General features: G+C 45.0%; 2 protein-coding genes across 4 annotated transcripts; one reads left to right on the forward strand and one right to left on the reverse strand.

The window, feature by feature from the left end:
* Positions 1-1,345: 1,345 nt before the first annotated feature.
* LOC117861496 (uncharacterized) lies at positions 1,346-6,121 on the reverse strand. 3 transcript variants are annotated; one of them, XM_034745219.2, is made up of 5 exons: positions 5,544-6,121; positions 5,343-5,412; positions 3,377-3,742; positions 3,171-3,307; positions 1,346-3,074 (listed from the first exon to the last, which is right to left on the reverse strand). In XM_034745219.2, the coding sequence occupies exons 3-5, from the start codon at positions 3,694-3,696 to the stop codon at positions 1,468-1,470; spliced, it is 2,064 nt and encodes a 687-aa protein (XP_034601110.1). In that variant the 5' UTR covers positions 3,697-3,742; positions 5,343-5,412; positions 5,544-6,121; the 3' UTR covers positions 1,346-1,467. The 3 variants fall into 3 exon arrangements, with proteins under 3 accessions (XP_034601110.1, XP_034600987.1, XP_034601054.1); XM_034745096.2 differs by having other exon boundaries at positions 1,346-3,307; XM_034745163.2 differs by having other exon boundaries at positions 1,346-3,307; positions 3,377-3,760.
* Positions 6,122-9,395: 3,274 nt separating this feature from the next.
* Positions 9,396-13,183, forward strand: LOC117861712 (protein FLX-like 2). Its single transcript, XM_034745284.2, is given in 6 exon segments — positions 9,396-9,629; positions 9,742-10,511; positions 10,610-10,752; positions 10,845-10,942; positions 12,358-12,859; positions 12,862-13,183. Coding segments are annotated over 5 exon segments (1,449 nt in total). The 5' UTR covers positions 9,396-9,629; positions 9,742-9,879; the 3' UTR covers positions 12,936-13,183.
* Positions 13,184-13,523: the final 340 nt, after the last annotated feature.

The following is a 13,523-nucleotide window of genomic DNA, read 5'->3' on the forward strand; positions in this document are numbered from 1 at the left end:
CTAAACTTATCAGGAAAAGAGTTATGATTTGTGTATAAATCCCCTGATAAGTTATATGAAAATAAATCATCAATAACCATCAATAACTAGTGAGGAAATGCCAAAAGATAGAAGTCAATTATGTGCTGAGATGTTGTAGGATTTTATTGAAATCATCTAAATTTAGTTCTATACCGTAGTCAACCACTAAATCAGCATCCCAATCGTCATAGTGGACCTCGTCAGAGCTCAACGCCCCCACCTCCATCCCTACCCAATCGTCTCATCCCTCCGCCAGTAGCACCTCCACTGCCTTGCCTTACTGCCATCTCGTTCAGCAACCTCCCCAGCAACTCCTCTAAGGCTGATAGCCTCTGGAACCCAGAAGCACCAAATCCAAACCCCCAAGCTCCCAAACCCTAACCCTCAACGAAGGCGTGTGCTCCATCGTCAGCATCCATGCATAGGTGAGCTCCATCGGTGTTTTCTTTTAATTTTCCTCAAATTTACTCTGATAAGGGAGATCAACCACTAGATATACAACTTCATCAAGATTGCATTTTACTCAACGTACGGGCGGTACAGCTAACGGCTTAATGTAGGGAGTATGTAAAATAGCACACTGCAACGTCTCCATTTAGAAACCAGAAACACAAGTCTCTTTGTAGTTTGCTGAGAGAAAGCCTGCGACCAAAGACACGTCTGTTTGTGGGGTTTCCTGATGAAAAGAGCCTGTGACCAAAGAGGAATAGATAGTTCAGTTCGATGCAGCAGGTTCAGTTAGTGTGCATTGTCATTTTATCAGGCCGCGCAAGCAGTAGAGCATCATAATCTGATACTTAATGGAGACGAATGAATACTGTGTATGTGTGATACAATGAACACACAGCAGAAACAAATACGATTGAATGCCATCCTGTATAATGCCAAATCATACCAGAACAATAATACTGCAATTACGTTCAGGGAAAAAACATTTTGAGAATAACAAGTCCAGTTTACACGAGCAGAATAGCATGTGTCAAATTAAAGCTTAACAACGATAATATTTCACATAGGAATTTCAACATACCATAGACTAGAAATTGTTCAGCAAAGCTTATATGTGTTCTGATTTCACTTTCCAAGCAACAACAGCAACATCAGCAACGAAAGCAGGATCCGGCCTCTGGGTGCCAAAGCAACTACCCTGGCACTGGCAGTGAGGCCTAGGAGGGGGGGTAAAGTTAATTGGATAACAATCAACTGCTTAATTGCCCATATGGAAATATTGGAGTTTTGGTTATGAATAATGCTAGCCCAAGCTCAAGCACGGCAGCAATAAAAACACTGCTTCGCAGCATATAATCAACAAACAAGACAATGCTAACAAGCTAACTGATAAACGATGTCATTTCACATGAAGGTTCAACTGGAGTTCATACTTCATAAGGACAGAGAAAGTGACTACCACATAATTTACATTTGAGAACTGATAGCAAGGGCAACTTATGCAGTGATGGGGACTTTACAAGTTGCTTTGTTGTGCCCATAGCCCTTGCACCTGCTGCAGCGCACCGCCCTTTTGATTGCAATGCGTGGATCAGCAGGCTTTTCCTTTGGTCGGCCAACTTGCCTCCGGGTTAGAATTGGGCTCAAATGTAATATTGTGCCATGCGATGGGTCACCTGCTACAGTAGGTACAAGAACATCAGGTATTGGATTTATGGACATTGCATAAGTCCAGCGGTAGTATTCCGTTGTGAAATATTTGTCGCAGTAATCAAGTGGACACTGTTCAGTACGGTCAAAAACTGCAATTGCATGCGAGCAAGGAATCCCGGACACATTCCATTTTCTGCAAGTGCACTCCCGTGTATTAATGTTAACAACATGGACCGAGTCATCACACACCTCAAACACATGACTGTTTCCATCACTTCCAGTCGAGCAGACAACATTGAGTGTGAGAGCTTTGTTCATCTGTTCCTGAAGTTTCTGATTGGCTGATGGTGTTAGAAGTTCTGTACAGGCATTGGAAGATTCCCTTCGTGCATACATCATCTCCATTAGGTTGCATCTGATTGTGTCAACCAACTGCACTACTGAGAGCTCATATCTGCTGGGGATCCACTCAGCAATGGTCTCAGAAACATTGCACGTGTACTGACCAAGTCGTGACCCCTTGAAAAAGGCATCTGACCACCGTTCAGGTTTAGTTTCTAAAAGCCATTCAGCAAGTTTGTCAGATTCAGCTTTGATGAGTTCAACGTACTGATTGAATTCATCAACTTTGCAAGAATAAATAGCTTTCTTAAGATGCTCAACCATTGTATCTTTTACTTCTTCACTCCAACTGTCATCCAACTGTTTCTTGTATTCTTCAACAAAACAATTGACATCATATCCATGACAACTATCTGGAAATAAGAGAGAAACCTTGTCCCATAAACCATTCTTACCATTCGATATGAAAGTTATTGCTCCTAGTGCAGGTAATGAAGCTTTTAGCTGCTCAAGAAACCAATGCCAATTTTCTTGACTCTCATCATCCACTACAGACAGTGCAACAGGGAAGATATCACCTTCACTATCAACTGAAGTAGCAGCTAATAGCTTCCAGTGCTTATTTGACCTCACAGATATCACATCAAGGAAGAGAAGGGGCCTGCAACCATGCTCAAAACCATGAAGGGAGGCATGGAATGCAACAAAGAAACGGAACTTCGAATCTTCCAAGGCCTCTAATGTAGCCACACTTCCAGGGTTAGTCTCGACGATCCTTTGACAAAACCAAGGAAGCTGATTGCATGCCTCTTCATGTGAGCTGTAAAGTTCTTTTCGGGCTATTGCTTTGCCACGCCAAGCTTGGGAGTAGTTCAGACACAATCCGTATTCACGTTGGAGATCATTGGCAATATCTCTTGGCCTGTAGTTTGGACTATCACGTATTTTTTCCTTAATAACACTAGCAACCCATTTTTGAGACGCCAAACGATGACTTTTGATGGTCTCTGATTCACAAGTATGAGTCCCAAAGACTTTCTTGATCGCGAACTCCTTTGCATGAGATTTTGATGCATGTATACGCCACGTACATCCTTCGTCAGTACATTCTGCGGTTACACGCGAAGAGTCATTCTTAACAAATCTGTAATGGAACCTATGTGCAATGGCATACTTGTGTAATGCATCACGGAATTCCTTTGGACCTTCAAACACTTGACCAACTCCTGTTATCGCATTCTCCCAACTTGCACAAATCTTTTGCCGCTTGGATCCATCTGGAGTAGTAGCTATGATAGCAGAATCTGCAGGAGTGCCAGAGTCTGATATCGAGCTCTTCAACCTGCAAAAATATATAACATCAATTTTGGAAATCCACTACAAATTGACACACTTCCAATCAGAATTATACCTGTTGTCAGCCTTCTTCATGACATAAATGTATGTTGTTTCTGACTCCGCGTGAAAGTCAACCATCCGCCTCAGGTCTTTGTCATTTGAGATTGAAATCAAGGTTTTGTCATTTCTTGGAAGGAAATACTTGAACACATAGGAATCAAGTTTGAGATTATTGAGTGTTGAAGATATCTCATGTTTGAACATTTTAAAAGTCCAATCACTCTTTACATGCATTGCGTGTGCCTCTCCACCATAATAGGACATATGCCCATCATCATCCGTTGAAAATTCTCCACCTACTTGAAGAACAGCAACGATTTGTCCTCTTCCCATGACTCCTTCTAAGATATAACCAACACAAAGGTCCCCTTAAGATGATCTGCAGGATTTTAAGAATCTATGCTTAATAAGTTAGTCTACACAGGAAAAGAAATTACCGATCAATTTCAGCAAGTAATTCAAGGAAAGCCTCAAGCTCAAGGGAAATAGTTACTGCAATATTTCTCAGTGAAAAATATGTTCCTAAAACACCAGAAACTGTTCAAAGATAGAAACAGCAAACTGCCATTATACACAGGGGACAGGGAACAGAAGAAGTGCATTTACATGGTATTTCATGGATTACTGACAGCTCATTGGAGCTATACACCATCTAATATACAGAAAACTCAACTAAAAATCATAATTATAGCAAATAGCTGTAAGGACCATGTAGAGGTTCAAAAAGAACAGCATAGAGAACAGAGTATTTGATTTGACTGAGTTTTCCATATTTGATATTTAAAAATTTGACCCAAAGAAGAAAATAATCTTGAGACCACCCATCCTAATTAACTGGAATACTTTCTGTTCAGATCAGTTCAGAAGGTCAATTTAATGTGAAGTTAATGAATGGATGCTTTAGGTGTAGGACACATCAAATTACTAACTACACAAAGGTAAACACCCTCTGAAAATGTAGCTTATGTATGTTTGGTGAGTCCATCGCAGATAAACCCCCTTAATTAGGCATGAACTGTAATCTTTCAATAATCTCCATACATGGACGCATGGATGGCTCGGGTGCCCCTGCCCCCCTTCCTTCCTTCCTCCCAGTGCCTGCTGCCTAGGGTAGGCCGCTAGAGTTTAGTAAATTTGGGGACTGTGGGGGAAGAGATCATGAAGCACTGAAAGGCAAAACCAACCATGATCTAGACTTGGTAGAGCAAGAGGTAGCCATCAACCACCGGGTGGAGGTGTGCCCGTGTAGGACTGTGGGCTAATTGGGCTGCAGTTTGTTGTTTAAGGCCATTAATAGCATCTTTTAGGAAATATTTGTGTAGTACATCAAGTGGGTGTTTGAAAGACATCCGATGCAAATGGCCCAGGTCAATACCCGCTAAGTAACAGCAATGCAACCTCAACCTAAGTACCTGAATCTGCTACCTTGCCTTAGTAAACATTGTTCAAGTACAAATATTTTTTCCAAACAAAAGACTAATTTGCAGAAATTTAGACAACTCCGCAGCATCAACCATTCGCATTGTAAACACACAGGAAAGCATAAAAACAGTTAAAACTTCAACGGCTGGGGCACGCTTTTCTGCTCACAAGTACCTGATAACCTTCAGTACTGCATTGTTCCACTAAAATCTGCATCAACTGTTCTATTAAAATCTGCATCTAGTGTTCTACTAAAATCATATTAAGTCTCACAGTCACTAATTGAAAAAAATCTAAAACCAAATCGTCTGAGGCCGTAGCATAGCTAGCCGACAAGAACAATTTACAAAACGTATCAAAGGAAATTTTGGACCTGCTGAAGTTGAAGTTTCTGTCTCTCCTAACTAACAAGCTAATCATAAACTTTGATGCCGGCTACCAACTAACAAGGCAAGTAGAAAATCCACCTAGAGAAATCATGATTCCGCATAGGACATCACCAGTGACAAGCTAAGGTCGTTACGATTAAGATTCAATGAAAAGAGACAGCAACTGACCTACGCAAGCAGTGGCATATGCAGAAATCGCTTTGCATGCCAAAGATTCTCTCCAATCTTCATCCGTGATCTGTCCAATAGCATAGCTATGTGAATAGACGATAAACAACAATAATAATTAAAGGGGAGAGAGGAGGCAGGAAGCGGCAAACGACGGTTCAACCAAATCAACAATGGCATCAAAATCACTTAGCCGGCTACCTGGGCTGCTGTAGGAGCTGCTGTATCCCTGTCCCTGGTGACTTCGGATGGCCTTGAGGGGCCAAGCGCCGCCGCGCGGGAGTCTGCTGCTTCAGGCCTCGAGCGCTAGCGCTGGTTGGCGTTGGACGGCGAACACCAAACGGCTCGCCGCATCTAACCCCGCGCCTCCCTCCCTCGCCGCCTCGCGGCTCGCGCCCGCACCCCCCTTCCTTGCCGAGTCGGCGTCGCCGCCGCCAGCTCCGGCCAGCCGCCGTGCGTCCCTTTGTCGCGCGCCGCCAATCGCCCTGCTGCCCAAATCCTAGTCGGATTGGTTGCTGGTTGCCTGGCTCGCGGACTCGCGGTGCGGAGTCGGCGGGAGGGGAAACAGGCCGAGACGAGGCGATGAGAGAAACCGACGAGGGGGCGGATGGAATGGATGGCGCCGACGGAGATCTCAGCCGCCTGAAGCGGCGGAAGGTCCCCGCCGACGGGGCCCCGCGGCCCGCCGCTAGGGTTTGGAGTTGGCGCGGCGCAGGGGACAGTGGCTGGCTGCGGGTTGGGCTCGTGCACACTGCAGCACTGTACTGCACACACGGAGGACGACGGAGCTGGGCAGGGAAACTTATCAGGTCCCTGTACAATATGAAATTACAACTGTACCCTTCTATAGGCCAAAAGTGGAATACAAAATTACAATCGAGTCCCTACCGCTGAAGTGGGCATCGGCTGAAACCAAAGACGCGTGCTGCAAAGGATTTCGCCAAAAATACTTAATGTTACAATTTGTATAATTTAACAATGTGAACTTTCAGTTAGAATGTCATCCAAAATGTTGATCTTTTTTAAGTCATAATGATATCTAAATAGAAAAAATATTGACAGTTTCCTAAAAGGATATTTATAACACGTGAATTATTACAAATAAACTGCGCTAAGGAATATTATTAGAGCACCTCCGGTGCTGGTCTGAGCTCTAAAATTCATCAAAACCGATTAAAATTTGGTTCACTGCTTCCCATGTAACCATTGAATCTGGCGACAAATAAAAAATCCCCACAGTCACACTAGTGTTGGGTGAAGTTATATAATGATTAGAGGTATTGATGCATCCCCACGAAAATGAAAACCAGTTATTACATCCAAATTTTCACCATATTTGCACCCCATAAATCAATTCTATGCACCCACGAAAGCAAGCACACCCCTCCAGTTTGTTCAAACTTTGTCATTGCACAGATTGATAGCTATACGATAGAATTGATAGCTATACGTAGGATATACTATCTTACCTAGCTAGGCGTGGGCAGAGGCAGCCGAGTTCGACATGCATGCAAGCTTTGGCCTTGTTTAGTTACCCTAAAATTTCAACTTTGGTACTATGCAAAAAGAAAATTCCCCATCACATTAAACTTACGGTACATGCATGGAGTACTGAATGTAGACGAAATCAAAAACTAATTGTACAGTTTGGTTGTACTTTGCGAGACGAATCTTTTGAGCCTAATTAGTCAATATTTGGACAATAATTTACAAATACAAACGAAACGCTACAGTGCTGGCGCAGTGATTTTGACTGTCCAAAATCGAACAACTAAACAAGGCCTTTGATTTTTGAAGTGTTTTGTAGGGCTTCACCCTAAGAGCTAGAGAAGCCAGAGGAGTCATTGGCCCTGTTTGATACAGGTGAAAAAAAACACTTCTCAAATAAACTGCAAAAACTGAAAAAAAAGCTTACCTGAGAAGCGGGTTTGATTCAGCTTCTACGTTTTAGTACAAATGGGAGCGGTAGGGAGAAACGCGGCCAGAAAAAGTTGAAAAAAACGTGCCGTTTGGCTACTAATTTCAGCTTATTTTGGCCCTAAGCAGGATTTAAACTGTTCCAAACAAAGCCATTCTATCTGGCTTCACCTATGCAGTAGAAAAATGACTTTTCTCATCTGAAGTTTCTCTCATGGAGCCATTTCTTAAGTTTGTGTTTCATAGAGCTTCACCTAAAATTGCAAGAATAAGTCTTCGGAGAAGCCCTGCTGATAACAATTCGACCGCTACTATGTTGACAATTCAATGGGAACAGCCTATGTCCATTTTCTTAGCACGCTGAAACTGCATCCGCATAAAAATGTGGAACCAGGTTAGAAAAATTGTGAAACCCATCACATTTGTGAGTTCTAACTTCTAACCAATCAAGTTTACTACATGTTTGGTTTTCAAAAAAGCAGGTTTGTAGATGAACATGACTATATAAAAATGATTAACTTTAGTGTAAAGGATGTGTAAACCAATAGACTCATTGTGTACTCGTACATTAGATATGGTTTGTTCATGATGTATTGCGTATAAACTTGTTCTCATTCTCGTTGTATCTCTACCTAATATTATTAAAGTGCGGTTGCTTCTTCCGATCGTTGTGGTTGTTTTAAAAAAAGTCCCTCAATTTTTTCGTAATCAACCCGCAACCCTTGTAATATATCTTGACGATTTTGCAAAAAGGTCCCCGACCCTCTCCACACATCGTGCCGCCGCCGACTCCCCGCTCGTGCGTCACCGCCCGCACAATGCCTACAGGAGCGCCGGCGCCGGCGACGGACCTCTAGTAGAACACCAGTTCGCCACGCACGGCCACACCACACCTGCAAAGCTGCCGGCCGCGATGACCTGCAATCCTGCATCTCTGACCCACAAGACAAGAAGCTCTGCAGCTCTCCGTCGGCTCCAGCGAACTCTAGTAAGTTGTTCACCTACAACTTGTTTACCGGCCGGTTAGCTCTTTCCCCTTTCCCTTCGCTTTGCTCAGTTCCTGTCGAAAAGAGCATTCTAATGAGGTTGCAGACATGGAGAACATCCACTGCCTAAAGGAGTGAAGGGTCATGTTGGCCTTTGCTCAGTTCATGTGCTTAGACATCATCTGAATATATAGTAGCTCTGACGATGCTACTGCTGTGATAAGGAATTCAGCTTCAAAATCACTCTACTTGTTATGTACTAGAACCTCTATTCTTTGCTATTTGCCTATGTTGAACTTGTGTTTATTGTTGTGAATAAGATATGCATTGTCGCTCGCGTGGCCAACCCTCCCCGCGCTCACCACGCACTACTGCCGCTCGCCCTAGCGGAAGGAGAGAGGAGGAAGGAGAAAGGAAACAAGGAGCCGAGTGCCTCCTTACAGTCAACCAAGTAGAGCCATGTGCCAGTGAGGGCATGGCACTTGGGAAGGGGGGGGGGGCGTTGCGGCAGTCGACAGGCAACGCAAACAGGGGCGGAGGCTAGGACCTCACACCCCCTCTCAATGACGTCCATCCCCTTCAGATCCGGAACTAAAGCCTCCATATCTAGCAATTGGGAGAGTGTATTATAAAATGGAGGTGGATGTAAACGAGAAGAAGAGGAGAACGCACTCCTGCTCATAGTGGCTAGAGGCGCTGTGGCCTAGCGCTCGAAGTAGGAATGAGGCTAGGCACGGGGAGGACGAGCGCTTGCCTGGACGACGGCGAGGATGGCAAGATGCGCACCGCGTGGGCGACGGTGAGGATGGGCAAGATGCGGGTGGCATCGATGGACGAAGAGGCAGCGACTGGCTGGATGACGATAAGTATGGGGAAATTGAATGAATAGATAGAGCGGAGGTTAAATGTTGAATTTTTTTATTTCCATGTGTGGATCCACATTAGGAACAAACGAATAATAACGTGAGAGTAACTAAGTACCCGTAGCAACGCACGAATATTTCTACTAGTATAAGATCTAAATTAATGAGCCATATTCTACTATCAAAGTATATATCCAAAATATAGGTCGTTTTATATTTTGTAGATGCGACCTACGTTTTGAAACGGAAGGAAGAAGAAATGGGCTCAAAGATCAAATAATTCCCGTTTTCGCTTGACTATTCGTCCTCTCTCACCGCTAGTCCTCTTTGATAGTCTTGATCTATTAGCTGTGCGCCTGTGCCTCACCGCCGGCGACGGGGCACAGCAAAGCCACTCCCCTCTCGCCGGAATCTGCCCGCCTCATCCTCCTCCCTGCTTGTGCGGGTACTGGACCGCCGCGGGGCGGGCATCCATCCGGACCTGCTCCATTCCTTCTCGCGTACCCTTCCTCCTTTTGCTCGTAAGTAACTCTGATTCCCTCTAGTTCGTTTCGTTCTCAATCAAATCCAAATCTCACTCTGCATTCAGCCATATTGCGGATTTGTGCCCTACTAAACTAACAATTCGATTAGGTTCGTCCTCCCCATCGCGCAAGTTCAACCCCAGTTGACGCCGTAGGAGAATCGGCGGCGCCCTAGGTGTTTGCGCGGAATTTAGGTGTTTGCGCGGAATTTATTTTCCAGACGATTTGGGGGATTTAGCCGAACCCTATGCCCCGCGTTAAGCCTGCCGCCGGCATGCCCGCTTACCACCACCGGGCGCTCCCCGGCCCCGGGCAGGGTCCAGTTCCCGCGGCGCACGGGATGATGCACCGGGAGGTCCGTGACCCGTACGGGCCGGGGATGCACCTGCCGCCGCCGGGGCACGGGCACGGGCACGGGCTCGGGCCCGGGCCGTTCCCCTACGACATGCTGCCGCCGCCGGAGGTCCTGGAGCAGAAGCTCGCGGCGCAGCGGGGGGAGATGCAGAAGCTGGCGGTGGAGAACGACCGGCTCGCGGTGAGCCACGGGTCGCTGAGGAAGGAGCTGGCGGCGGCGCAGCAGGAGCTGCAGAGGCTGCAGGCGCAGGGGGAGGCCGCGAAGGCCGCCGAGGAGCAGGATATGAGGGGGCTCCTTGACAAGGTTGGGAAGATGGAGGCCGAGCTGAAGGCCTGCGAGTCCGTGAAGGTGGAGCTGCAGCAGGCGCACGCGGAGGCGCAGAACCTTGTGGCGGTGAGGCAGAACATGGTGGCGGACGTTCAGAAGCTGAGCAAGGACCTGCAGAGAAACCTCGGCGAGGCGCAGCAGCTTCCAGCGCTTGTTGCTGAACGGGATGCTGCTAGACAAGAATATGAGCACCTAAGGTCCGTGGCGGGTACTGTGTTTATTATTCTTATTATGTCTGTTTCTCAATTTCAGTGCGTGATTGACCATATCTTTGCATGCACTAATTGTATTTCAGGTCTACATATGAGTATGAAAGGAAACTCAGGGTGGATCACTCCGAATCATTGCAGGCAATGAAAAGGAATTACGACTCCATGGTTACAGAGCTGGAAAAACTTCGTGCGGAGTTGAGGAATGCAGCTAATATTGACAAAAGTGGTATGTAGTTTGTCGTTTATCAGTTATTTCCTTTACTACTACATGGAGGCTTTCAATTGGGTGTATTTAACCATGAAACAACATATCTGTAGGCATTTTCTACAATCCCATTACTAGTCAAAAGGATGATGGTACATCTAGCCATCTTTCTGTTGGACAAATTGCTTATGATGGTTATGGAAGAGCACAGGTGAACATCTTTGGTTCTTACTTCCAGAGGGTAGCTTAAAAGTTGACTAGGGATGCTGATTGTCAATTTATCCAGTGAATAATTTTTTTTGTTTGGTCTTCAGTATGTTCTATGGTTTCGATTGTAAGAGTATGCCACCATGAGGCAGCTTTTACATAGATTTTCCTCAATATAAAAATGTCTGTTCATTAATGGCAGTTGAAACCTTTTGTTGAAAGGATTCTTTCATAATTGGTTGCTACCTTTAAATTTAATCGATTTAAGTCACGATGAATGCTTAAATTGAAGTTAAGGTGTTGGCATCCGCCGTTCAGGGCATAAATTGGAGAGGGATTCTCAGCCTAGCCGCCCACCCACTCGTTGATTTCCCTTGGTCTCTAACGATGCAAACACATGAGCCTGGTCCTGTCTGAGCTCGATGCCTCACTTCATTGTTTGTCTACTACTCCACCCCATTCCCTGTTCAGTCATTCATTCCTAAATCCTAGATCCTCTCCTGTCATCTTTTGGGCATCCTTCTGGCCGCTGCCGCCATATCTCCCGCTTTGGCACCACCTCGGCACCTCCAGTGCCTTCTGCTGTGGACACTGCACCCTTCAGCGCCTAATCAGCATGTCTTCCAGGCAATCTACTGGGCTACTGATACATACCGCACTTCTTTCATCTTCTTGACGTGCAGTTATTTGCTCTGTTTAGACAATTCTTTATATGAAAAAAGCTGGTATTTTTCAGTAGTCATATTCTATTGAATCACCAAAATTTTCATGATATGGCCATGTTGTTTGGATGTCCGTATTTGGTTGGATTTGCAATCACTTGGAAGAATAATTTCTTTAGTACACTATTATATATGTGAGGGGAAGTTTGATAGAACTAGCATGTCTTGTTGAGGAATCTTATGTTCTGAACTATGCTCTAGGATCGTGCTCTCAAAATATGCAGTCCAGTGTTGTCAGTAACTGGTGTTCTTTTGTTTGGAAATTTTGAGAGAACTATGGCATAGAATTCTAAAAGAAAATATTCCAGTTAGTTTGATGATGGCACATACCCTCCATGTCAAGATTTTTTAGTATGGGTGCTATATACTGTAGTACTATTGAATCAGCAATCTGGAAGTCCCCCTGTTTTCACCTTGAGTAGCCATGAGCCCAAGGAGGAGTTGCTGATAGCTAGTGCAGAGTAACTACAAATCCTAAGCTATATATTTGGTGGTTGAAGTTCGTCCCTTGATGCCTATGTTGCTTTCTTTCTTTTTCTGGCGTGAAGTTAATAGATGCTTATCTTACTGTACAAAAGGGGGCCATAAATCAATTAGTCTACCATTTTGTAGCACTCATAATCTTCTGTCTTCAGCTTACTATGTCTTGGATCCATCTTCAGTTAGCGATAACAATATGATTTTGATGTTATTTCAGGCAAGGACAACTCCTACTGGTCTGGTAGACCCTTTAAGTGGAAGCCCAGCTGGAACTGGTCTTCATTCTGGATTTGATCCATCAAGAGGCAATACATATGATGCTTCTCGTGTTGCCAGTTTCAGTTCTTCAAAATCTGGAACCCATGATGTATCAAGGGTTGCCTCTGGCTTTGACTCTTTGAAGAGTGCTGGGTATGACGCTTCAAAGGCACAGGCAGCAGCTACTGTGGCTCATGGGAGCAGTGCTGGTTCCTATGGATCCAATCAGGCAACGCCGCCTCAATATGCATGGGTACAATCTGCATCCACCTACGGATCTGTACAGATGCCACCATCATATGCACCTGGATCTGTCCCATCATCCTACGGCGTGGCAACAGTTCGTCCCTATGGCTCAGCTCAGGCACTACCATCATACGGACAAGCACAGGCACCAGCTGGGTATGGACACACACAGCTACCGTCATCCTATGGTCTAGCACAGGCACCGTCTGCCTTTGCTGTTGCACAGGGTTCCTCTCCCTATGGGTTGGCCACACAGCCTCCAGTCTATGGGTCTGGGCGAGCAGCAGGTAATTCTGGAAGTAATTATGAAGCTCCTCATGGACGCAAATAATTTGGGGACATTTGTATCGATGTGGGCTTATTTGCAAAAGAGAGCTTTGTACACCCGAATCCTTTCTGCAGTTTACTGAAACGGTGTTGTTTAACTGCTCTGAGATGTGAGAAGGATCTCTGTCACAAACAGTAAAAGATAATCTTTGTAATTATACATCTTGATTCTTCTAAAGCATTTTTATTCAATAGAATAGGGAATTCTGACATGAGTTGTGCTGTTGGTTTTATCTGGCTTCACCAAGTTATGTCCATTGCCAATCAGTTGAAATGCTGCACGTACATTTGCCATATGAGATGCAGACTGCAAATACTGGGGCTAAATCGTAGCATGTTGCTGCAACTTTGTAGCGAGCATCTGCTTGGGGAGAAGCTGCTGGCAAAATATCAGGAGATGCCAGCACTGAACTTCCGAGTGGTAGATGAACTGTGAATGGGCATAATATCCTTTCATCCATCAATTTGCAACAGAATGACGGACTGAACACAACATTTTACACCTCTAATTGTTGATGGTACACCACGGATCAATTCGTGCAGTGTATCAGA

The sequence above is a fragment of the Setaria viridis genome, chromosome 1 (assembly GCF_005286985.2).
Source record: "Setaria viridis chromosome 1, Setaria_viridis_v4.0, whole genome shotgun sequence".
NCBI lineage: Eukaryota > Viridiplantae > Streptophyta > Magnoliopsida > Poales > Poaceae > Setaria > Setaria viridis.